This window comes from Malaclemys terrapin, chromosome 2 (genome assembly GCF_027887155.1).
Source record: "Malaclemys terrapin pileata isolate rMalTer1 chromosome 2, rMalTer1.hap1, whole genome shotgun sequence".
Taxonomy (NCBI): domain Eukaryota; kingdom Metazoa; phylum Chordata; order Testudines; family Emydidae; genus Malaclemys; species Malaclemys terrapin.
Genome location: NC_071506.1, coordinates 15,868,593 through 15,894,578, shown reverse-complemented (window position 1 = coordinate 15,894,578; position 25,986 = coordinate 15,868,593). Strand labels below are relative to the sequence as shown.

The 25,986-nt window shown below is 41.5% G+C and overlaps 1 protein-coding gene across 1 annotated transcript in view; it reads right to left on the bottom strand.

Moving 5' to 3' along the window:
* Positions 1 to 25,986, bottom strand: part of NDRG1 (N-myc downstream regulated 1) — a 55,835-nt gene that overhangs the window by 2,721 nt on the left and 27,128 nt on the right. Inside the window, exons 4-15 of the mRNA XM_054020384.1 lie at positions 19,844 to 19,949; positions 17,439 to 17,559; positions 13,411 to 13,473; positions 11,975 to 12,035; positions 11,442 to 11,528; positions 8,674 to 8,730; positions 7,228 to 7,331; positions 6,699 to 6,755; positions 5,431 to 5,482; positions 4,548 to 4,595; positions 2,011 to 2,046; positions 464 to 515 (exon numbers count right to left, since the gene is read on the bottom strand). Coding sequence (XP_053876359.1) covers positions 464 to 515; positions 2,011 to 2,046; positions 4,548 to 4,595; positions 5,431 to 5,482; positions 6,699 to 6,755; positions 7,228 to 7,331; positions 8,674 to 8,730; positions 11,442 to 11,528; positions 11,975 to 12,035; positions 13,411 to 13,473; positions 17,439 to 17,559; positions 19,844 to 19,949 — 844 coding nt within the window. The remainder of the gene's footprint in view (positions 1 to 463; positions 516 to 2,010; positions 2,047 to 4,547; positions 4,596 to 5,430; positions 5,483 to 6,698; positions 6,756 to 7,227; positions 7,332 to 8,673; positions 8,731 to 11,441; positions 11,529 to 11,974; positions 12,036 to 13,410; positions 13,474 to 17,438; positions 17,560 to 19,843; positions 19,950 to 25,986) is intronic.

Here is a 25,986-nt window from a genome sequence, read left to right as displayed (position 1 = left end):
AAAGGCAGTAAAGAGATTCGACTTAGTTCAGTTCATCTCTGATGATTTGATATAGCAGTACGAGACTATTTCGTTCTGTGTCTTCTAGTTGGAAAGGAGCACTTTAAAGGGCATCTTTACAAGCCATGCATCCAAACAACCTCTGAGTTGGCACCATGGCAATTTATTACCACTGAAGTACGTACAATAGTCACAGTCAAGTCACACTGAGATAGCAGGGACAAGACAGGAGAACTGCAGTACCTCAGATATCACTACATAGAATATCTGTGGGCAACAATATCACTGATTGGACTAAGAGTTCTCATGCTACTTTGCTATGGTCCACAAGCCCTTCCTTCCCTCAGACAGCAGAAATTTTGTGGTGTAATCTAGATTTTCACAGACAACAACAGGTTACTCTATTAGTCCACTTAACTACAACTTAACTATAGCTAGTAATTTTCTTTTAATAAATACTTACTATATCCCATTCCCTGAACAAAATATTTGAAAGCTTCTGCAAGTTTTGCAGGCTGTAAAAGGAAATGGAAACATATTGAATACAGTAATAGTCAAGTGAGAGACCGTAGTATATACTGTCTTATTGTCTCCCTGGGTTCTACTCAATAGAGTTACACATGTAAAGAATGAGTACACAACTGAGAAAATTCCCCAGTTCCGATTTTGTTCTCTCCTCCTCTGCCCTGCTTCCCCCCCGTCCCCGGTTATATACCTATTGTACATTAATATTAGCATGCAGCATATTAGTTCAGTCAATTCTCCAACTGATCTCAGCCTGAACCAGACCCAAGTTTTGCTAATGCAGTTACTGAAGCAGAAGGTTCAAAGGACCAGTTTGTCTCACAAAGCACATAGGACAGTTTATTTACAGCAGTTTCTAGACCAATTCCAACTAGCTGAAATTTTAAGTGTGTTCTGCATTGACAAGTTTTTCCGCCATAAAATGAGTGAGACTATACAAGCATCATTTAATAGCCTGCTACTACTCTTGAACTGCTGCACTGACACAAGAATGTTTTCCTCTGCTGCCAGGCAAAGCAGTGACTCAAGTAACAAACTGAGGTGACAATATTTGTAATTGAACTTATGCAAGATTGTAGCTTGCAGTGCAGGCAACTTTTTTTTTTTTACACCCCAAATCTAGAGAATAATGGCTCTTTTTGGTCTAAATTTACATACATCAATTTGAGGGGCAGAATAAGCTCTACATTGGTATTCAAGCTTCTTACTTAAAGTTTTGCCATTCTAAACAACTTAAAAAAACAACCAAGGATAGAGTGTCTTTCTTGCACCCCTCCCTGTCACTAATCACACTCTACAATGCTAGTGCAGTCCTCCTCTTTTCAATTGTAGCGGTTTACAAATTCCAGTTTCTTCAGAGTAACAAAAATTCAGGCCTACATTTCAGAATGCCTCCATTTGGCTCAGACTATAACAAAATGTATACCCTACAAGCTAATGTAGAGGTCTGTTTCTTTAGTAAATCACCACTAAATAATATAGTTAAAATTGTAGTGTACATAGCCTGTTGTATTGGGAGCCTTGGAATTTATGTCTAAACATGTTTCAAAAACACTTCATTCTCCTAAACCAGATTAGTGCATGCAAGAACAGACTAGTTATTTCCTGCCTCCCACCATGAACTATAAATAGCACAAATAACTAAATGTTTGACTTAATGATCATCCAGAAGAAGTAATCCATGTTAGTTTAGTAGGCATTCCTAATGCATTCTACATTCCCAATGCAAACCTTTACACAGTTAAGGCTTAATTAGTGGAAATATCTATCCCATCCTAACCTTAATTTTGTGCTTGCTTGGTCTTTAGAGAAGTGAGATCAGGTGACTGAATGCCATCATTACTCATGAATGGCCACCAATCACTTTTAACACTTGGGAACAATGAATACCCTTGAATACCCTTCAAAATGGAGCCCATTTGTCACATTTTGCAAAACAGACTAGTATAAGTAGTATTAGCAAGTTTTCAGTCAGTCAAATCATACCTGGGAAACTTGAGGGAGACCACCACAGTCTGCCATCTACAAGAAAGTAAACAAAAAATAGGTCAGCATAATGCCAGACCAGGAGTTCCTTTCTGAATTCAGAGATTGTACCAAAGAAATATATTCAAGGTTTATCTGGCACTTCAAAGCACTTTAGAAACAGACATTTATTCTCATCACAGATAGGAAAGCTTGAGTAGAAGGCAACATGTAAGGCTTTTTATAAAGTGAACACCAGTTTCTTAATGTATTACCCTAGAAATCTGGATATCCAGCTCTTTTTACTGGATTTCAGTGGTATGCCTTGGCGATGAACAGGGAGATGGCACATTGGTGAAGAAAGAAAGTACCTAAGATCCTTACAGGTGAGGGTATTAAAATCCAGCAGCAATGGCCGAGATGGTGGAGGACTCTAACAGAAGGTAGATTTGTTAAAGGAAGCCAGATCTGTGAAGGCAGTCTGATTGCCTTCACATTTTTTGTACCACTTCAGTTTTCCTGCTTGTCCACCCCTCAACCAACAAGAACAGGGCTATTCCAGTGAAAACTATGAACAGAAACAGTCAAATTGTGAATTACAGAAAGCCTGCAGTCCTATCTGGGATTAGCCAAAACAAATCCTGCTAAATTCAGGGCTTTGGAGCGGAGCCCAGAGCTGGAGCGTGGAGCAGCAGGTTTTTACCTGGAGCTGGAGCACAGCTCCAAAACCCTGCTAATGGCCTAGAAATAGAACTGTAACATAATTCAGAACCTCAACCTCAGAAAGAGTGGTCATGTAAGGAGGTCTCCAGCTGAACAATGGCAGAGATGAAAATTTATGATTGCAGTGAAGGGGGCAGAAGAGGATTTGGATGGCTAAAATTCTCTATTAATGTTAGACAACAAAAAACATCAAGAGTCTATTGCTTAGACCGGGGCAGGCAACTTCTGGCACGCGTGCCGAAGGCGGCACGCAAGCGGATTTTCAGTGGCACTCACTGCCCAGGTTCCTGGCCACCAGTCTGGGGGGGCTCTGCATTTTAATTTAATTTTAAATGAAGCTTCTTAAACATTTTTAAAAGCGTATTTACTTTATATAACTATACTATTGTTGTATGTATTACAGACTTCTAGAAAGAGCCTTTCTAAAAACGTTAAAATGTATTACTGGCACACGAAACCTTAAATTAGAGTGAATAAATGAAGACTCGGCACACCACTTCTGAAAGGCTGCCGACCCCTGGCTTAGACATTAGCACTGACTAACTGCCTTCTTTAATTATATCCTAGTAGGGAATATGGCAAGAACTCCAGATCCTGAGCAGACACTTTTTTCCTATAACTTATTTAACAATGGTTAAGTACTGCAAACTACAGATGCACCCACTCCATGACTATCAAATAAAGGGAAATATTAAAATACATTTCTGATTCTGAGCTATCTGGAAAGTAGCCCAGAGTAACAGAAAAGGCAGCCAGGTAGGACAGTGCATGTAAATCAGAAGATTATGTATTTATTCTACAGAGTAATTACAGCTTGTTTTGTTACTGCAGGAAGAGGTAGTGAGAGTATGGGTACGCATAAACAGGGAATTCACATGACGCTAGCACAAGTATAAATGCTGGTTGCAGGTGGGTTTGTACTTGGTATAGCGCAGTAATGCCTCCACTGCCACCATGGCTATGCTGCTGATCTGGGCTGTAGCCCGTGTCTACCAAACTCAGTAAAATTGATTTAAGTCTGTCTCTTTATACATGTAGAATATTAAAATGGTTTTCATTTTACTTCCAATATAGCCTAGGTCTTGACACAAGACAATTAAGATAAAGTTCACTTGCGATTAATAGATTCTACAAAATGTCCGGCTACTAAAATCCAGAAGGAAAGAGACATTTGTGACTATTCCTTTGGAGGCAAAAATATCCTAGTAGCAGAAGCCTGACTAGTTCACTCTACAGCAGCATTTTACACTGACAATACAGTTTTACTTCATTAAAGGACCTCCTAATCCTGTTAAGTTCCAGTTTTTAAAAATAGGATAGTTTCTAAATATACAGCCAGTATCATCCGCCTCTGAATGTTTAGCTCAGGGTTTCAACCCCTGAGGTTCTGTATGTTCATGAATAGGGAATCTACAGGTTAAAGCCACTTTTGTCCGCAAGTTTAAAGTACTGTGTACATATGTTGTGTATAACGAAAATGGTCTCATCTTCTGTTTGTTTGTTTTTTAAATTAAATTAGAGTGAGCCCACAGCTATTTCCTCTCCCTGCTAAGTCTGAAGCACGCAAGCAGAGTTTTCTCCTCAAATATTGTTTCTGCAACTACTGACCTATTTTCTATCCTCCATTCCAGTAATGATTTCATTCACTAGTGCTGACTGCTCTGTGCTCAAGAAAACACCTTCCCCAGTTTACTTAAAACTAATCTTAAACAAATGCTCAGTATGTACAGTCACGCACCACACTGGGCTAACTTGTGCTCTCTCACTTGTTTAAGACCAATGAGGTTGCATCATTGTAACACAAATATGTAATTTACAGTTCTTATTCCTATTACCTTTAGGAGTGTGGTCTTTGTTGGGTCCAGTTTAGAGTTGCACTCTACCTATATGGAAAAATAGCACTGTTAGCATCTTATTCTCATCTTCAAGACCATTATTCTGAACTAATCAGTTCTTCACGGTTCTCTCATCCAACTACTTTTTCCTTAACTTAATTGTATTAATACCTGGTTCTCCGAAAGGGTTGGTATATCCTAAAAATTGCATATTTTAGATTTTTTCCCCCCTGAAGCTTTTCTAAAATATTATTCAAATTTTGCTCTAATAGTCTATTCCCACATGTACAAGCAAGTCCATTAGCAAGGAAGTAGGAGAGTTTTGTGCTTCACACACTTTAGTGGCAACAAACCCTGTCATGTGACTGGGGATCATGTGGTAGAATCCCAGATGGTAAGCAGCCATATGGCCAAAGAATGGACATACCCATTAAGGCACAATGTTTTAAGTCATTGAGCCATTGAGTCTAGCTATATCAGCCAAAGCAACACACTGCTTCCAGAGAAACCGAGGGCAAAACTCCATTTAGCAGCAGAGAACACCCTACAGTACTGGCTACGGATTCTCCTCTAAAGGAAAAACATTTGTAGTTTACATTTTTCTCAACCAGCTCCTTATATGCCTAAAGTACTGCTGTGGCAACTGTCCTAGAACAGTAGCCATTACATAACGGTATCCAGACAGAGGCATAGACATCTAAGAACAGTGACAGCTCTGTCTTGAAAGGTGTGAAAGGGAAGCGTTAACTGGCCTGGGTCAATAGCAGGAGACTTTCCTATATGGGGTATGATTTCTGCAATGCCAGCATGACTTCCCAGTTTGCATACTGATTAAGACAAAGGAAAAGAATGCTCTTTATTATGAAAGTCTGACTATACATACCACAGCATCAACAGCAGGAGAACTGTCACCAACCACCAATAGTGAAGGGCATCTGCAAAGAAGGGGGGGGGGGGGAGAGAGTGGAATGAGTTTGGTTACAGAATTTTATTTACATGTTACATTTCATGAAACTTGTTTTTTCAACTAGCTAACGTGCAAACTTGTCTTCTTATTCCTTCCCCACCCCCAGTAAATAAAAGCTTTGTAAAAGCACTCATGCTTCTATTTGTCATATATTATTCATACTTTTATGTTCAAATTGCAAGGTGATGGACATAATTTGGAGCCTTACCCCACATAAGGGAACAATTACATCCACTTCCTAAGTAAAGCAGTTTAAACACCTTAAACTCAGGTTTGCAAATCCATCATGGGTAAGAGTACAAGCACCACCAGGCATCACCATCTTCTCCACATTTAATCCCCATTTGAAGAGCTACCCATCACCAGCATGCTTCCCCTGTGACAAATTTAACTATAGACTCTTGGGGGGTGGAGGGGGGGAATGGATTAGAGTGACAACACACAGATTTAAATGCTTGCAATTGCTCCTCCCTTCAGGCTAATTAAGTTTTTAAACAAAACACTATACTCTGATCTCTTCGCTATTAAAGTTTGAGGGTCACTTTACACCCAACTTGTGAGACTACAACTTTAGGAGGCACAAACTCTTCCTAAGGAAGTCCAGGATGTGCAGCAAGTTTTTAAACCCCAAATCCAAATTTTGAGACCCCTTTGTACCCATAAGCAGCAGCATGCATCTGCAATACTGAGCTTTAAAAAAGTCTACTGGAAGCTTTTATTTCAATTACAAACCTGGAACGTGTATATGCAAAACACCCACCAATCATACCACTGCTTTAAGGCCTTTAACACAGTGATACTCAAGAGGTGCTCTTTAATGGGTCTCCTTGTGGCATATTATATTAAAACACTTATTAACCAACATTAATCAATCAGCATGCTTTTATTAGGTTATTAACCAGTTGTAATTGGGACAATACTTGGTCAGTCATTTTATACAAATATATTTCCCATCATACTGTTTAAATATTAATATACTAGTATTATAGTAAATGAAACAATGAGTTGACACTCATGTGGTTCTTTTGGGTAATGCTGATTGCTAATTTGGCTCCTGAACCACTGAGGTCTGAGTATCACTGTTCTAATGACTGTCCCCATAACAGTGTCCATGCCATTAATAGTTACTCAAATCTAGCACAGATTTTATATTTTTCCAATTCATATGAACCAGTAATACTTACTGTAGAGTAACAACATTTGCTCCAGGAATAGGACGCTCAATCTCAAGATCTCTTCGACTGAAGATTGAGAGACAAAAAGCTTATTGATACATTGGGATTCAGGTATTCATGTGAATTTCTACACATTTCCAAACATTAAAATATACAAGTTACTTAAAGTGTGTGTGTGTGTGTGTGTGTGTGTGTGTATATATACACACATATATACACACACACACACATGACAAATGAGAGAGAGAGAGAGAGAAAAAGTGATCTATATCTATACACACAAACACACACAGCTGAGTTTTCTTTGGGTTTTAGTTTAGTCAGCCCCTGAAGTTAAACAAAAAAAAAAAAAAAAAAAAAAAAAAAGGACACACTATAGGCAGTGTCTCAAGATGACCCTTTGACAGAATTCCAATACAATTTTGCTTGACCTTTCGTTAGAGAGCATCTCTGCTGCATAAATGATATTTGCTGGTCCCTTGAGTGATTGCTTAACATGTTTCACTGTAAAGACTAATTGGAGAACAAAGTATATTACCTGTTGTACGAGTTGACAAAGAGATGAAGATTGGTTTGATTCATATCGTTGATAATATGTTGGCGATAAGTATGGATCAGATCATGGTTGTTATGAATCTCTTCCTAGATTAAAAAGTGTAATTTAATATTAAGATACTACTATGATAAATGGCATTGTAGCGTTGCTTAATTACAAATAAAGACTTATTAAAACAAGCAAGCCCCTTTAAGAAACTTTTCAGGTATTAAGTGTTCTCAAACCATTAGTACCAATATTTTTTTTTCAGGGTTGAAGTAATGCAAGTTGTCTGAAAGTCAGTTCCAGACTTAAATACGTTGTACAGTTTTATTAATTTAAGGCACTTAATCTCATAACATTGCATGGTTTGCAGTTTGCTCATGCAGTGTTGATGATCAACCTGAAATCCACATCCTTTCTAACAAACCAAAGGATGCAAAGAAAAGTCATTGAAGAGATGTATAGTATCAAGGAAATACAGTTGAAACTGCTGAGAGACTGCAGGATTAAAGAGCCAGATTTTTAAAAACAAGTCAAGTTAAAAAAAATATTTAGTAAGTAAGTTCAGACCAAAACAGATGTTCAAAGTGGGACAAAAATTAGTGAACATCTACAAAACTGAGCTCAATTTTGCAAGACAAGAGCAAGTAGCAGAGCTTCAAGGTCGTTAAAATGGCTGTCTTTGAAAGTTAGTACTACTTTAGAGTCTACCTCTACACAAGCCTTAGAAAATAGAGTATTTGACATTAAGGTAGACACACAAAAAAAAGCTTAGTTTATACCAGTAACTTGTTTTCCAGATTTATGACTTATTATGGTGCCAAAATACAGCAGGAGAGCTCTTATCAGGAGCTAAAACAATAAGCCGTATTGTACTATCAACGTTTAGAGCAGAAATTGCCACTGAAATCACTGAGGAGTTCTGCTTAGAACTTTATTTAAACAACCAATTTAACAAGCAATTAAATCTCTCCACTATGGCTATATGCAGCCTTTCATATACTGCATATCAAACTTCAGTGATAGGGCAAGTTGCACCTGGAAACATTTGAATTTAAAATGTTGTGAACAGTTTGTGGTTGATACAGAAGTTACAGCTTGTGTTTTAGTTTTGGTATTTTAAAATGGTACAAAGGTACATGTTTTCCAATGTTTGAGGGATGATACATTAGCATTACAGAGCGTGCATGCACCTGTATTCCCAGCTACCTGGGAGGCTGAGGCTGGCAGATCATTTGAGCTCACAGGTTCTTGGCTGCAGTGTGCTATGCCAATCGGGTGTCTGGTGCCACTGACAGCCTGGCCAGTGGGTAGTTAAAGGAATGGCTAGAACACGAACGATGTGTTGTGATTGGCACTCTCTATGAGAGGACTGATCGATCAAGGGGACATTAGCATTCCCCACAATATGAGAGCTAAACAAGTGGGAGCCTCAAAGTAGCTTACCTTCCCAAAAAGATGTGAAATGACCATATCTGGAAGGGCATGAGCCCATCCTGAGATCTAAACAATGAGAAAAAAAAAGAGTTAAAGAGTTAAACAAGAGACATTGAACAGCATAATCAAAAAGGAGGATGTGTCAGCTAGAAATATCTCTGCTCTCCCATGATTGGTCAGATATTTACACTAGTTATGTCAGAAGGCACTACAAGCGCAAGTAGCACAAATCACACTTGAGAAGTGCCCACAGGATAGAACTCTTGGACTATCCTTGCAGTTTACCTAGTGTAAGCTCATAAGCGTCAACATAATGAACGCACAGTAGATGGGGAAAGAATGTCCCCTACTCATGCAATCATTTCTTAGAACTTTGGACTAGCTGACATGATATGGGCAGTTTGTGAACAAAATTCTACCCTTAGGACAAAACCTGCATCTGGATAACGTTCCTAAATTGGTACACAAGACACATGCAGTAGTAGTTCCCAGAACAAATGCAAATAAATTTTGAAAGGAGAAAGGGGTAAAATCCAATGGTACCACCTGCTAGGCTCAGTGATTCCAAATGAGTGTTGAGAGAAGCATGGGGATTGGGACACTGAAGAATTTAAAATGAGCCAAGGCTATTGGGTGAGGTGATCACCTATTTTGCAGGCCAGTTAGCCCATCTTTATAAGTAGCTTTCCAGTCCCTCCCAGATCAAGTAATGTTTGTTAATCCAGTAAAGTACAAGAAAAACCACCCTCTTCTGTTATTAAACCAAGGAGGTATATAGCTTTCAATCCGAGAAAGATTGTCCTACACCCCCATCTCTGGAACCAGAGCACATTGTGTCATGGCATTACAAAGTGTGCATTGATTTGCTCAATTTGGGACTTGGCAGACAAGTTGTTTAGCCTAGAAATACCAGAGTTTTTGTAGCTTCCAATGGATAAATGTAGGAAGTTCTATATGCAGAGATTTAGAGCCAGCCACCTGTTTTCTGGGGGGCGCAAGTGTGCCCACACACTAATATAAACATGTTACTGGACAAGATGCATGTTTTTGGACATGTTTGTATTATCTTGTACAGACATACATTTGTGTACCATATGCAAGCCTAAAAATGGTAACATTAAACCTATTACTCCTCACTCATTTAAATGTTAGGCCTTGAAGCTTATGGTCGTTAGTATTCCTTAGTCTTCAGATTAAAATGTGGTCAGAAGATGCATGAAGATTTTGTTGTGCATTTTCCTGCACAGAGGTGTCACTTCTAAAACAGTAGTGACACATTCTTGACAATCCTTTGTCATGATCCTCCTTGCTATTTTAGTTATTTAATGCATTTGTCCGATTCCCTTAACATTTTTGAAACATGTACTTCCCCCCGCCCCCAATTTTCAATGCCCTAGCTCACATTATGGCTTGCTGGTTGGCAGACAAAGCTATGGGCAAAGAAAGGGTTACTTATCTGTAAGTGAAGGGTTCTTTGAGAGGTGTGGTCCCCATCTGTATTCCATTAAGGGTTTACACATGAATACCATGCATCTGGAGCCGGAGAATTTGAAAGTATAGTGTCCATTGGTTCATGCATTCGCCCTTGCTTTACCTCCTGGTTTCAACTGAGATAATAAAGAGCAGAGCGGACTGACTGGGCCTCCAGTTCCTTCTCCACAGCAAATGAACAGATTCACAGCAGAGGGGAAGAAAGGTGGGAAGTGGAACCGCACATCTTGAAGAACCTCCAGTTATAGGTAAGTAACCTCATCATCTTTGAGTGATGGACCCTATTGTATTCCACAGAGGGTGATTAACAAGCAGTACCTAAGTTGGAGGAGGGTGCAAGGAAGAGGATGGAACAGTTGACCAGAGGACAGTCACGCCAAACGAGGCATCTGTCAGAGTCTTGTGCAAAGGCGTAATGAAGGTATGTGCTACCCTACATGTCTGGAAGCAACACATTGCACAGGGCGGCAGTAGTCAACGCTTGCACTCTTGGAGAATGGGCTCTCAACCCAAGGGGTGGAGGCAATCCCAGTAACCAATAGCAAAGTGTAACGCATCCTAAAATCCATTTAGAAATCCTGTGTGGAGATTGCCTGTCTCTTAATCCTTTCAGCTATAGTGACAAACAGTCTAGGAGATTTCCTGATTGGTCTCTTCCTCTGCACTTTTGTAAAAGGCCAAGGTCCTGTGGACATTGAGGGAGTGAAGGCGCCGCTCCTCTGCGGAAGTTACATAAAGAAAGCAGCTAAGTATGGGTTGGTTGAGGTGAAAACCAAGAAACAACCTCTGGTAGAAACTTGGCTTGCAGGTTCAGGGAGACTGCCCACTTGGCTTGAATGGTCTGCGGTCCTTCTGTTTGGGTCAGTACTTGCCTATCCCTCATTGGCCACATCAGCCTGCACGTACATCACTACCTTTCTTGCTTCGCCTTTGCTATCTTCAGCTGTGGCTCCAGAGAGTCTAGCCACCTATGCTAGCAATGGGTTGGGGGGAGATCCTGGGTTGCTCTTAAATTCAGAAAGCGATCTTGGGCATAAAAAAGTTGGAGACCACTGAGCTAAAGTTTACCAACCCGACAGGAAGTATTCTAGTTAAAACTGAAGAATGGAACCAAAAGCAATTATCCTTCAATATTGCAGCCACAATTTTAATAGGGAATACACACTGAAAAAAGCTTAGCTAAAATCTGATGTGACATTTTAAGAGCCCATTGTTCAAGCGCAAACCTTCACATGCAATCTCAAGATAGACATTTATTGTTTATTTAAAAAAAATTTTTTTTAAACCTTAGTCGCTGCCCAGTCCATCCATCCTTCAGCACAAGGGTTTATATTGATGAGAACTAGTCCTTCCACCATTTCTGGATTGTTCAGCTGCAATTTAAGAGATCATGTGAACATGCAAGTAGCCAGATACATGTTGTAAACAGATTAACAATACAGAGTTTAAATTAGAGGGATAATCATTTTGGGGCAGGGCATTGGGAAGTTAATTTTATCATGTGAAAGTTATGCAATAAGCTTGTGTCTTTACTCAAAGTAATTTGGCTGGACAACTTTGATAATCTTTAACTTCTTCTCCATCTTAAATTTAAATAGAGAATTTCCATTAAGAAACAACCATCCACAAGTTAACTGGGTAGAGCCCTGGGCTTAACAGATTTGATCTTCTGAATTTACCATCCTGCAGATCAGGTTATTCCACTTTAAAAACTTGACTGCTTAAATAAGTGGGTATGGCAGGGTAGGAAATATGTGCATAGGCTACAGGTGTCATGTAGATGAGCGTCAACGTTTTAAGAAAGCTCCATGAAACTTACAGCAAACCTAGTTAAGATGTAGGCACCTGCTCCAGTTCCCATTCCAATAACACTTTTCAGCCTACAGAGAGCAGTTACGTGCAATAAAACAAAAAGAGAAAGTGTCAGTAAAAGTGCCCTAAAACTAACGAGTTCCATCCAACCAATTTCTCTCTTTTAGGTCACAACTACTATATGCCAGTTCATGTTTATTATAGAGCAAGTCAGCAGTTGGTGTAAGTGGTCAACTGCATTGACTTCAATGGGGCTTCAAAAATTTACACCAAGAGCAGAGCTGTTAATAGCAGTTAGCAAAGTAACTCTGCTCTCTTGATTTCAGCTAAATAGTTCTATTCATGGGACAACTGTCCATCTGCTTTCCAGTACTGTGACAGTTACAGTATTTCTTTAGAGAAATATACTGGGTGAACTATAATATTATTCTGATTCTGGCAGTCATGACTACTGGACAATGTCACCCCAATTTTTTTTTCCCCTTCAGTAGTGAAAGAAAAAGGCTGCTATGCCAGTTATCAGGCAATACATAAAGTTACCAGAATACACTAAATTGAAGCTAGTCTTATGAATAACTTGAACGGCATATACCCGTTAGGCATGAATAGTACCAATTTCAGTTCAGTGCAAATTAAAGCATTTACTGCAATGGGGTCTTTGAAAACCAGTAGAAGGGGAGAAAAATCAGCACAAGACAAACACCTTCACAAAAACAAAATCATACAATATTTTAATAAAAAGCTGACATGAGACTGGTGTATTCTAATCAGTGACATTAATAAGTGGAAACATATACCAAACAGGCTTATTGTTTAACTTTTATCTGAATCCACCTTAGAATGTCTTGCTCTCAGAGGAAAGATGCTAGGAGAATTTTCAGTGATTCAGAGTCTTACACTAATAGAGACATTTGATCACATTACATTTTCAAGACAACTTTATCACCATTGGGGCAGGGAAAGAGCAAGACAAAAGGAGTTCTGTCCAAGTTCTTGCAGTAAATAGTCTGCACCATGAACAATTTAAATTAAACTAAATGAGAAAAGTCTACCCATGGACAAATTTGAAATGGTTTAAAAAATTTTAAGCTAGCAATACCTGAACAAGACTTCTCAAAACAAGGAGAAGTACCAATAAAATTAAGTACTTTTAGGAAAAAAAAAAAAAAAAGGACAAGTGCAATATAGGGAATAAGGTGGAAATTAAAACGAAGAATAGCAGTGAATCTATCTTTCTATAAAAGGATTTATTTTTTTTTATAAAGAGTTGGACAAAAATTGAGAAGCAGCGTATATGAACATTTGCATTTAGAAGCTGGACACATTCTCCCAAAAGTTAGGTGAACTTTCTTAACTATTCAGTACACCATATGCTGAAGGAACTGTCAGAAGACCATAAAGACCAAAATGAAGGCTGAATGATTAGTAAACATCTCTACTCACCCAAATTGTTTTAGGATCCCAGGGAGCATTTCTGCCAGCTGATCCATGGAGGGATACATGTATCTACAGGAAAAAGGTATTGGTAAAATTTGGTAATTATACATGCCAGGAAGGTTTCATCCACTGGAGAAGACAGACATTTAAGACTAAAGAAAAAAAGACATAGGTGTTACATCTATAATACTTTGCACTTCTGGCTCAATTCAGGCAAGGATCTGTGAGTGCTTTTAGAAACAATTAAGCCTCAGCATTGGTACAATGATGAAGTCATCATTTTGCAAATGGTGTAAGGAGAGCCGGGGGGGGGGGGGGGGGGGGGGGGGGGCGCGGGCAAGGAAAGTTACATTTCATGAAAAAAATTAAATTTTGATATTTGTTTTTGTTCAGATATGGAACCAAAGCCATCATGAGTTTTTGTAAGACAGCCTGGTGGTTGGGGCACTCACTCGGGACATGGGAGACCCCGGTTCACATCCCTGCTCTGCCTGATTTGGAGCTGAGACACAATCCAGGCAAGTGCCCTAACCACCAGGCTACAGCAGCATTCTCTCCATCTCTCCAGTTGGAGCCATTCCACTGTGTGCAAATTAAGTGTTCACTGTGCCAGAGAAGCTGACTGTATAGCCCGCGGATTAAGGCACTTCACCTGGGTTGCAGGAATTAAGCAGAGCCAGGACTTAAACCTGGACCGCCCACATCCCAGGTGAGTGCCAACCAGACTACTGGCTATTGTAGAGTCTCTCCTCCCCCCACCCAGATCCTGACTGATCTTGTTGAAACAGAAGTGTTTCGTGAACCTAGACCGCGTTTTATAGAAAAAAGTTTAATAAAAAAAAATAAATGTTGACCTCCAACTCTAAAGGTAAGTGACTTGCCTAATGCCACTAGTTTTGTGGCAGGAGCAATTAAATGCAGAGCTCTTGACTCAGTTTTGTTCTTTGGTCATTAGATGCTTCCTTAGTAAGGAGACAGTTTACTGCCTAAATTGAATGACCGAACAAACTCCCCCTTTAGAGCATGTTTCAGCAAAAAAAAGTTGTGTAATTTTTTCCCACATGATTTATTGCCTACTAGCTAACAAGCCTAAAAAAGCATCAGAAAACCAAACAAAATGTGCCCTAAACCCCACCATGCAGTGAATAGGCTGGAGAAGTTTAAGGGTCAAATTCACTGTAGATTTAAATTGGTGCAGCTCTATTAAAATCAGAACTATGCCAGCTTGCCCCCGGGGTCTAAAATAAGCCCATTTGCCTTAAGCGTACTTCATTATTAGCATTAACCTACAGCAAGTCTAACAGTCAGTGTGTCTATTGTGACAATAAGAGAATCAGCTAATGGCTAGCTGGGCAAAATTTTGGGAATTAACTCATTACTAACTGGTCAGAATTTTAATACCCTGAAGTACTGGCCCCTACAAGGGCAATACAGGACTTTTATAGAAGGCGTCCAAGTGGATTTTGTTTTGGAATCCAAGAATTATCCCACCAAAGTAGATGCTACTGGGGTAAGCAAAATGAAGCCCTTGCTGTTTACTAGTGTTGAATAACTGATGAGCCTCTCTTAAAAAACACTCAGCAGAAAACCACAGCTATCTCCTGTGACATGCCTACTTTCACTCAATTTCCTTGAGGTGAAGCTATGTTGGGTCATGAAAGAGGTTTTGTATATTGGGCAAGAGAGAGGAAAGGTATTTGGCTTCCTACTCCCCCTTGAACCACAACCCCCCAATTAATGCTGGCACTTAACAGTGGGATAGAACTACATTTAAAAGTTTTGAATAAAGGAGGCTCTCTTCTCTCTGTGATGTCAATTGGGGCAAAGGGGAATGCCATCATCCCTGCCCCCAGCCAGTTTTTGCACTTGCTCAAAGTTCCATAGACCATGACCTGACCACTTTTAAGAAGAACCCTGCTTAAATCAATACTGTTGCTGCTGGAGCATTACTCTGGCCGCATGGTTGCATCATCACTGAAATTTGACCCGCCATCCCTCTGTACAGACAGGAGAGGCAGCCAGGCCAAATTTCAGTGGGTGGCATTGCAAACTGGCTCATGGGGTTGCAATGCCACCCCAGATAAAGAGGAAGCTGGGCCAAATGCTGTTGCAACCTGGCATACAAAGTGTTCCTCTACGACAGCATACAGGGAAGTCCACAGAGAACTCAACTCCTGGTGGCACTGGCTCACGCACTGAGAGTAAAAAAGGGGAGACTTCCTGCAGAGACCCCTGTCTCTGTCGACCAGGAAGATTGGGGAGGAGGGATGAGCAGGGACTAGAATAGGGTCCCTGACAGGGAGGCAGGGGCTAGAATTTGCCACGCCACTCCACCAACAAGAAATATCTGAATTGACACCACACTGCTATCTCTATCCATTTTGGGCTAGAAAAAGTGTTAGGTTAAACACACACACACACACAGTTTTCCAACTATTTCTACCAACGTGGTTTAAGAACATATGTACAGAAGACAAACTGGCACAGGGGAAGAATCTAATCCAGTGGCCCTGCCAGAGACTGAAGTGACATTCCTGACAGGCAACTCAAAACAGCAAGCACCAAAGAGAAGATATTCCACAACATGTACAAATTGCATGCGTTTCTTAACTAGTGAAAGCAACAACACCGTTGACTGTGGTACATGTAGTATTTTCAGCAACGTCAGCTAGGGGTGTGATTTTTTGTGGGACCGCATTTCTATACTGGCAAAAGCCCCAGTGTAGATATAGTTGTCCTATAGTTGCTTTCTGCCAGTATACCGGATTTTGCTCAAACTGGTCTGAGCTATCTAGCTTAGACCAGGCCTTTGTCTATGAAGCCTCTAATTCCTAGGTTGTGTTTTTTGTTTGTTTTTTTAATTAAGTCTGTTATAGGAGATGTTGGGCAACGTTAGCGGTTAGGGTGCTTAGAAGCACAAAATCTACAAGTTTGATTAGATCAGAGACAAAGCTCTTGCACCAAGAAGTACACTGAATTCACACAAGGTCAGATTATCAGCTGTTGTAAAATCTGTGTAGCTCCACTGATGTAAGTGAAGCTATGCCAATTTAAGCCATCTGAGAATCTGGCCCACAATCTTTTCCAACTAGACTTCTCATTGCCATACCAGCTTAAAAGTAAGCGATCTAGCCCAACTCACATAACAGGGGTAAAAGTAAGCTAATTAGTACTACTATACCTAGCTCTTACACAGTACAACTCTTACTTCCTTTGCCCATTTCCCTTTGCCTGTTGGCAATTCCTTCTATATCATGTTGAGCATTATCCAAAATACATCTTAACTTAGGGCAATCCAGTCTTATTTGGCTAAAACATCAGACATACACTTTGGCCAAGATAATCCTTTTACACGTTGGCAGACTTTACTAGTACAAAAAATTCACACTGAACAGGACAAAGGATTTTCAGCAGGGTTACAAAACAATGCTCAGGAGTTAACAGCTTAAGAGGTATAAGGCATCCTATTAAGGAACTATTTTTGTTAATATAGTCAGCAAATTGGATTTTCCAAGTAGCACTAGCATTTTAGTTTATCAATTCTGTTTTACTGCTTTTTATAAAAGTAATTTAACGCAGTCTAAAGATACCACAAAAATTGAGATAAATACCTATATTGTTTTTATTCTGATTTCATTGTATGTTTGTACTTTGGATAGATATAGCTATGAGGGAACAAGATACAGATCCACCGCAATAGTAGGAATAAAAGAGCTGGAAGACATTCTTTAGAGAGTAAATTAGTTGATTCATAATTTAAACTGACCAAAGCACAGACTTCTTTGAGAACCACTCTGGGACCAGAGTCTCATTTAAGAAATAACATATTGAAGTGTGAATTTGCAGACCCAGATTCTGATCTCTATCACACCACTGATTTAAGTGGAGATTCTCTACAGATGCCAGTTCAGAACATACAGAAGTTTCCACAAAAGTTCTTTCTAAATTAAAACTGCAGATCAAGAATATTCTTTTCTGATCAGTTAACAAGCCAACCCTGCAAGCATCAAGATCTTTCCCCAGCTCCAACTCACCCAGCTGGGAAAGATGCTGCTCCATCTTGTTGCCCTGGTGCATCCACATGACAGACTGCGAAGTGCTGTGTTATTTCCTGCATATCTTCAAAGTTGAAGAGGGGGTTGAAGCAAGTTTTGTCTTCAAGAAACAGAGGGGGAAAGAACATAATAGTCATTAAGATGAAAGACTGAATGGCTTATACAGTTTTAATCCAGATATCACAAGAAACTGCAATTTGAGAGTTTGTCTGAGTATTTTAGTCTGAGTTTCTTTAAGTTTCTCTGCAGATTTAATTTTTCAGTAATTTGCAGTATGGTTCAACCAGTTCAACTGTTACATTCTTGAAGAATTGGCAACTCTCTATTGTTAGAAAGGGGATTAACAAAATCCTGCTCCAAAGATAACTTGCTTTATTACTTTAACACCATTTAACACCTTGAGGCAGAAAACTGAACTGTTTCTCAAGAAATTTTTTCATGTAAGTGGTTAAATTCTGGCACTCGGGGTCAAAATTTGTGGCAGACCAAAAGTTTCAAGGAAATTCCTGACATGGAAGTTAAACTAGAAGTGTTTATCCCAGGATTTGGCTTTTAAAACAACTTCCATTTAGTCATCTTTCTTAGGGTTATAATAAAAGGGGAGAGGGGGGAAAAGGCAAATCCGAAGTAGAATCCAAAGTCAATCATCTTTTTTGCAGTATTCTCTTGTCCTTATGTCCAAGGACTGCAAGTTACAACAAGCTAGTCAGATTTCCTATGGTAGCTACAAGCAGAATACATTAAGAAAAAATTTTTTACAGGAATGCTATCAAACAGATTAGGCCTAAAATTTAGGGTTCTTTAGAAATATGAACTTCTCACATTAAGGTTTCAGCAGACGCCTGTTTAAGGCTTATTCATTTCCTCCTGAACTTAAAACCTACTGCCAGCTGTATTGCACTAGGGTGAGACCCAGACAGAAATAACCTATTTATACTGTTCAACATGAAAAGAAATTCAGAAGTTAGGCAATGCACCACAAATGGATAAATTAATTTTTTTAAACCCTTCCCTTGTTAAAATGCAAGGTAAGTAACAGCAAAGTTAGCATAAAAATGTTTAAATATCAACTCCTTTAACATCACATGTAACTTAAGAATTAAGTAGTTTTAGTATAAAATGTGATGAGCAATAAAACTTTATGCTATGTAAAGACAGGTTTTTCTTCCTTCCTAGATAGAAGTCTTACAATCTCAACAATTAAGGCCCAGAGGCCACCTGTCCCTAATCCATGGAAAATAATAGGAAATGAAATATAGGGATGCTTCTATCAAACCACCATGAAGAAATGAGTTACAATAGGCTTACTGATGGAAAGGTAAACTCTTTGGAGCAGGGACCATTGATTTCTGTGTTTACAGGCAGCATAATGGACCCCTAATCCTAAATGTGGTAGTGTCCAATAGTAAACATTAATAACTGAGTAAAGAAGTGTCGAGTCTTGTGGAGTGACAGTGGCAAAAACATATTTGGTATTAGATTTTGACTTTTTTATCAAACTGGCATTTTATTGGATTGCATCTATAAAAGATTAAGCCATGCAGCACTGAAGAGAAACATCACACTTTGTGCTGACACCATTTCATCATCCACCGATTTATTCTAGTTTGAATCTATACAAAGTTCTAGACATCTAGACATAGCTAAATACATAAAAACCCTCGGCAGTATTAGGACAATTATTCAAAAAGGAATCTTCCACAAGCTTCTTTCCACCCTGGTGTCATTTTGTGACACATACCCTTTTCCCACTCCAAAATCCCTATCAAGCACACGTTGCTGCATGGTGCTTGGAAGGTCCCCAAATATAGGCTATTTTTGACACAGAGGTCCTTCACCTTTCATCTAGAAAGATTTTATTTATAGGTACAAGGATTTATACAGAGGGAAAAATCCACTTAGAACTCAAGCCACTTTGTCCCTTAAATCAGGGTATTAAGAAAGTCATGTCTATGAGAGGAAAGAGTGGCTCCACACAAGCCAACAATTAGTCTTTGGATGCCCTTTATCTTAGTAGAAAGCCTGTCAAAGGGCACCACCTTCTACTCATATTTGCCTGCATTCAGCCTCAAGTCCCTCCTCCTGACTGCCAGCTAGCCCATTTCTATCAGGAACAAAATCTGGGCCCCTTGTTCATCTGTACCTCCATGGTGGTTTGTTGCATATAATGGCTCACAGCAAAGGCCGGGATGCAGCAAAGGCCAATCTGGATCGACCTGCACTGTGCAACAATTTACTGGCAAGCTCCCACACCAGGATCCTAATTTTACCCCTGAAAATTATGTGCTGCAAGGATCATGGCAGGTTGTAAGTTAAAGAACCACAGAGTGATCAGCTGTTACAGCTGGCCATCACTGTGCTGTTGTATGAAAGATCACACTTACGATTCAAACCAATATCATGGTATGTTAGGATGGCAGGCCTGTTTCCTTTGGGAGTCCCATACATAGTAACATGGACAGAGCCATGCAGAGTCTCAACATCTTGCTCCTGCAAATAAGGAACAATTGATTACTTATTTTAATGCTCCACTCAGTAGATACTACTAGATCTTTTGCATCATGCACATCCAGCAAAATTTGAACATCATTCAAAGTGAAAGGAAAAACCTTAAGGAACTCATCACAGCAATATTCAGACTCTTGAGACAGACACCAAGTTCATGGGCATTTTTGTTTTATGGGATAGATGTCAAGAGCACTGGATGGGTGTCTATAGATGTGTTTTAAAAAAAAGACTAAATAAGATGAGGGGAAGGAGGGGGTTCATACACTTTGTTGCTTCTTTAGGCCAAGCTTATTGCACACACAAAGGGTTCCTTGTATCCCTCTATTCTCCACCACAAACTCCATGTGCCATCCTCCCATTCCCCTTTATTTTAGGGACCCAATGCAACCCTCCTTCATGCCAAGGCCAGGATGACCCCCCATACCAGAATTGATCATTCCCCACATGCCAGGGGTTGTGTGCCCCTCATTCCCCCCCATCCATGCCAGAGGATCTGTGGGTCTCCCACCATGGTCCCCATTCTACCCACACCGGGGTTCTATGTGCATCTCCAATCCCACATGCCTGCCACTCTTCCTGCCCCAATCATTCTTTTTCTCCTTTCTTTGGTCTTTCAGGATGTCAACATTTCTCAAATGTATTGAGGAAATGGGCAGACCTAAAGTGAAGGGTTCTGTTATCCCAGAATGCATTAATGGACACAATCAACTGGTTATTTGATCTACAGACACTTAAATGGGCAGCTGAAGCTGCTAGCTCTGCTAACCAGATGCTAGAGGGTAAATGTGTCGTGTCCCCCCCCCCCCCCCCCCGACACCCAATTTCTTCCTTTCAGTTTTCCAATTATCACCAAAAACAACATTCTGCCCTCTAATGCCTTGAACACTCCCTGAAGTTCTGGGATCGACTGGATATGGTGTTCAAAAGTTAGTGTTACATTATCCAAAGAGAGAAAGGCTTTGAAGTGACTATAAGGCCTTGCAACCTTGGCCAATAAATAACCACCGTTAACAGCATGTACAGAAATCAGAATGAGTCACATGCATTGCTGTTGTAGCCATGTTGATCAAGATATTAGAGAGATAAGTAAGATAGCATTTGTCAAGAATTCCCACACTGTGGTGCTTGTGATGACTACACCATAGCCCTTTACTTTAAATAACCACCTTTACTATGGCAAAGTGCCCTGTTAACTTCATTGATTTTTACTGTAAGCATCCACACAAAAATGTCACACTCAGATATCAGGATGACTACATCATCTCTATACATCTGTGGTCAGTACTAGATAAAGCCACTTCATGAGTGTTATAACCAGTGGTAGCCCAAATCTTAACTCCATTAGAGGAAGAGACACTAAAAAACAAATACAAATAAGTAGTACAAATAAAAAAAAAAAAAAAAAAAAAAAACAGCCACCCCTTGCTATGCCTGCAAGTGTTAAATGACAAACCCTTATACTGCACTAGTTTGAAGTTTAGAACATCTTACAGCAACTCTGTGGAAGGCCATTGTTAGGGGGCTTTGTTTCTCATTAAGCAGATATCAGTAGCTTACTCCTGGGGGAATTCTGCACCACTGCACAGTGCAGAATTTTGAAGAAATTTAATGTCATGTGTGCAGGATTTCCTTTCCCCCACAGTAATAGGCTGCAGTGCTGCTGGCTGCCACTAGTGGCCACTGGATCCAACAGAGCCCAGATCTCACACACACAAGACACTGCTTAGGGGCAGGAGCTAGAGGGTTCCTGGCAGCTGCAGTTCCCAGCACGCCCTGAGGGAAAGAAATGGTGGTGCAAAGGAAACTCTGTGCAAGCCTGGGACCAACTACCAGGCTGTATCTCCCTCTGGGCTCTGGTGTGTGGAGGGGGCAGGTGTCTGGGCTCTGGGGGAGAAGGGAACACGAGTACCTGGGCTAGGAGGGCCCAGCGACTGAGTTTGGGTGTATTGGATTATAGGGCGGGGGAGGAGGAGAGTTGGGGGTGTCTGACCCCCCAGCTGGCCTCTAGGGGAGGAGGGGGCAGAGAAACAGGAACTGGGTTTTCATAGGGGTTTCTTTAACACTATTTCTGGGGGAATTTTGTGTATCTGTAGGGTTACCATTCGTCCGGATTTACCCGGACATGTCCTCCTTTTCGCGCTAAAAATAGCGTCCGGGGGGAATTTGTAAAGCACTCACAATGTCCGGGATTTCCCCCTCCCCTGGCAGAGCGAGCGGCTGGGAGGGCTGCAGAAAAATCCCGGGCTGGACTCCTGAGCAGCTGTAGAGGAGCCGGAGCCGCCCTGCATTCTGAGTTGGCTTCTCCTGCAAGCCGGTCCGGCAGCACTGTGCAGGACCAGGGACCGGGTTTTGTTGTGCAGGGCCAGGGACCGGGTTTTGTTGTGCAGGGGAGCGCAGCCACGTGTCCGGCTCGGCTGCACAGAGCCCAACACTCTGTTCTGAGCAGCAGGGTAAGGGGGACCGGGGGCAGGAAGGTTCTGGAGGGGGCAGTCAAGAAACGGGGGGGGGCTTTTGGGGGGGGGTGGAGAAAGTTTTGGGCAGTCAGGGTACAGGTAGGGGGTAGGGTCCTGGGGGGCAGTTGGGGGGGGTCCCAGGAAGGGGCAGTCAGGGGACAAGGAGCAGGGGGGTGGGGAGCTGGGAGTTCTTGGGGGGGGGCTGTCAGGGGGCAGGAGTGGGGAGAGGGATCAGAGCAGTCAGGGGACAGGGAGCAGAGAGGTTTAGATGGGTTGGGAGTTCTGGGGGGGGCTGTCAGGGGGCAGGAGTGCGGAGAGGGATCGGAGCAGTCAGGGGACAGGGAGCAGAGGGGTTTAGATGGGTTGGGAGTTCGGGGGGGGCTGTCAGGGGGTGGGGAGTGGTTGGATGGGGCGTGGGAGTCCCAGGGGTCTGTCTGGGGGTGGGGGTGTGGATAAGGGTTGGGGCAGTCAGGGGACAAGAGGCAGGGAGGCTTAGATAGGGAGTGGAGTCCTGGGGGGCAGTTAGGGGCAGGGGTCCCAGGAGGGGGCAGTCAGGGGACAAGGAACGGGGGGAGGGTTGGGGGTTCTGGGGGGGCGGGAAGTGGGAGGGGCAGGGGCGGGGCTCCTTCTGTCTTTTTTGCTTGCTGAAATATGGTAACCCTAGTATCTGTATTGTTACCGGCATACTTGCTGACTGGCATTTTGAAATAAATTACCAAAATAAATGAAACTAGTGTGATTATGTAATGTTATTCTGACAAATAAAATTTGCAGAATTTTAAAATATTGCATGCAGAATTTATTTTTGTTGCAGAATGTCCTCAGGAGCAGTAGCTGTAGGAGTTGTGGTTCAACCTTGTACTGTAGTCTAGTCTCTGCATGATTTAAAAAAAATTAAGTTTGAAGTTATTTCACTCCCACCCACCCATTAGTACTAAATTCTCAACTAAGTCTCCTTAGGTTTTTAAGTACCAAAAGAGGTGGTGGAGAATACAGGAGTTTGTGAAATATTTTATTCACATGTTAGTTGTCTACATTATGGTCGACTTAATGCTTATCTAGTGATATGGACTTACACTACCTAGTCATGAGATATACATCAAGTTTTCAGTCCCATAGCATACTCCTCCACCCTAGGCATAGTTAATATTAACTACAAGGGGGAAGGAATGCAAGCCAAAATAGGGAAAGAACAGGTTAAACAATTGTGACACTATACCTCGGGGAACACCCTGAACCTCTCCCATGTTCATCCTTATAAAGGAATTGTATGGTATCCAATGCAGTTTGTCATGCCGGGTATCTTGGGAAGGCTCATGATGCACTCAGCATTGTTAGCTGTTGTAATTTCATGTACAGTAACTCCTTGCTTAATGTTGTAATTATGTTGCTGAAAAATGCAACTTTAAGCAAAACCATGTTAAGCCAATCCAATTTCCCCATAAGAATTAATGTAAATGGGGAGGAGAGGGTGTGTCAGTTCCAGGGAAATCTCACTCACTCGCACAGTTTAATTTGGTACACAGTGATAATGATTGTGAAGCTTAGTTGAGGTGGGATATTTCCCAGGGGATGCCTTACTGCTAAATGATGAACTAGCAATCAGCTGAGCCCTTGAGGGTTAACTCGTTAATGTAGCCTCACACTCTACAAGGCAGCGCGAATGGAGGGAGAGGAGACAGCATGGCAGAAAGACACCGTATGTGAGAGACATGCGCATTGCTCCTTCCTTTAAGTATGCTGACCCCACTCTAAGGAAGCTGCCTTTCTAAGGTGCACAGCAAGCTGAGCTGGCAGCTGCTGCCAGGAAGCTCCCTCCATCCTGAGCCCTGTCGTGTGTCCCCTGCTCTATGGAAGATGGGGTAAGTGGGGTGCAGGAGCATGGGGGAGGGGGACACCCTGACATTAGCCAGACCCACCCACCCCCCACCCCCCCCAAGATAGCAAGCAGGAGGCTCTGGGGCAGAGGACAGGAGCAGCACATGGCAGTGGGGGGAGGGACAGCTGAACTGCTGGCAATTGATAGCCTGCTGGGCAGCTGCAGCACAGGAAACTTAGGAGAACGAGGAGCTGATGGGGGCTGCTGGTTCACCCTGGTTCCAAGCCCCCCCACCAGCTAGCTGCAATGGGTTACTCTTCCTGCAAGCAGTGGACAAAACAGGCAGCTGCCAAATGACATAAGGGAGCATTGCAAAACTTTAAATGAGTATGTTCCCTAACCGATCAGCAATGTAACAAAACAATGTTAACCAGGATGATTTTAAGTGAGGAGTTACTGTATATATTTGAGGCTGAAATGGGGTCCTCATGGCTTAAAACAAGCCCAGTCCAGGACTGTCCAGGAGCAGAGGTATAGGAAATCCCTCCAGGAGCAGTTCACACCTCATCAGGGCATGTATTGGACAAACCCAACGCAGCCTCACAGGAACAAAGGACACCGGTCTAGGCAACAAAGGATCTGTTGGACTCTTGAGTGAGTCACACCCCCCCACCCACCTTCTCTTGGTCAGTTTGGGACTATGATGAGATAATGCTCACCTGACTGAAGCGGTGGTGGGGAAGAGGAAAAGCCAAGAGGGAAGAAACATAAAAAGGGAGAGATGTTTGCCATACGCTCTCTTTTCCACCTTGGTCTAGAGACATCACCAAGCAACTGAAGTGCTGATCAAAGAGCCTGGCTGAAGGGCGACCAGCCAGCTTGTGGTGAGAAGCATCTAAGTTTGTAAGGGCACTGAAAGTGTTAAGATGAGCTTTGAGTTTTGCTTTTATTTCATTTGACCAAATCTGACTTATGTTTTGACTTATAATCACTTAAAAAAAAGTCTATCTTCTGTAGTTAATTTGTTTGTTTATTCAGTGTGCTTGGTTGAAGTGTCAGACACTCCCCTTGGGATAACAAGCCTGGTACATATCAATTTCTTTGTTAAATTGACAAACAGATAAGCTTGCAGTGTCCAGCAGGCTTAACTGGACACTGCAAGACAGATGTTCCTAGGGTTGTGTCTGGGACCAGAGATATTGGCTAATGGCATTTGGTTGTACAATCCAAGCAGCGGCTAGCCAAAAGAGCTCACTCTCATAGCTGGGAGCAGCTTAAATGCTAGAGGCTGTGTGTGAACAGCCTGGGAGTGGGGATTCTCACAGCAGAGCAGGGTAAGGCTGGCTCCCAGAATCGAGGATTGAAGTGGCCTAGCAGATCAATGGTCCAGATAACACCAGGGGAATGTCATACCAATATTTAGATAAGTTAAATACAGTCAAGTTGGTAGGGCCTGATAAGTACCTTAGGATGAATTTTAAAGAACCAGCTGAAGCAATCTCAGCACCATTAGCAATTATCTGCAAGAACTCATGAGGGTAAGTGAGGTTCCCACAGAGATGGGGAAGGGCAAACATATAAACGTTTAAAAAAGGGAACAAAGGATCTGGGAAATTAAAGACCAGTCAGCCTAACTTTGATACTCAACAATGCTGAAACAAGTAAAGCAATCAGCTAGAGGGATATTAGGGTTAAGGAACAGCCAACTAATCATGCCAAACCAACCTAATTTGATTCTTTGACAGGA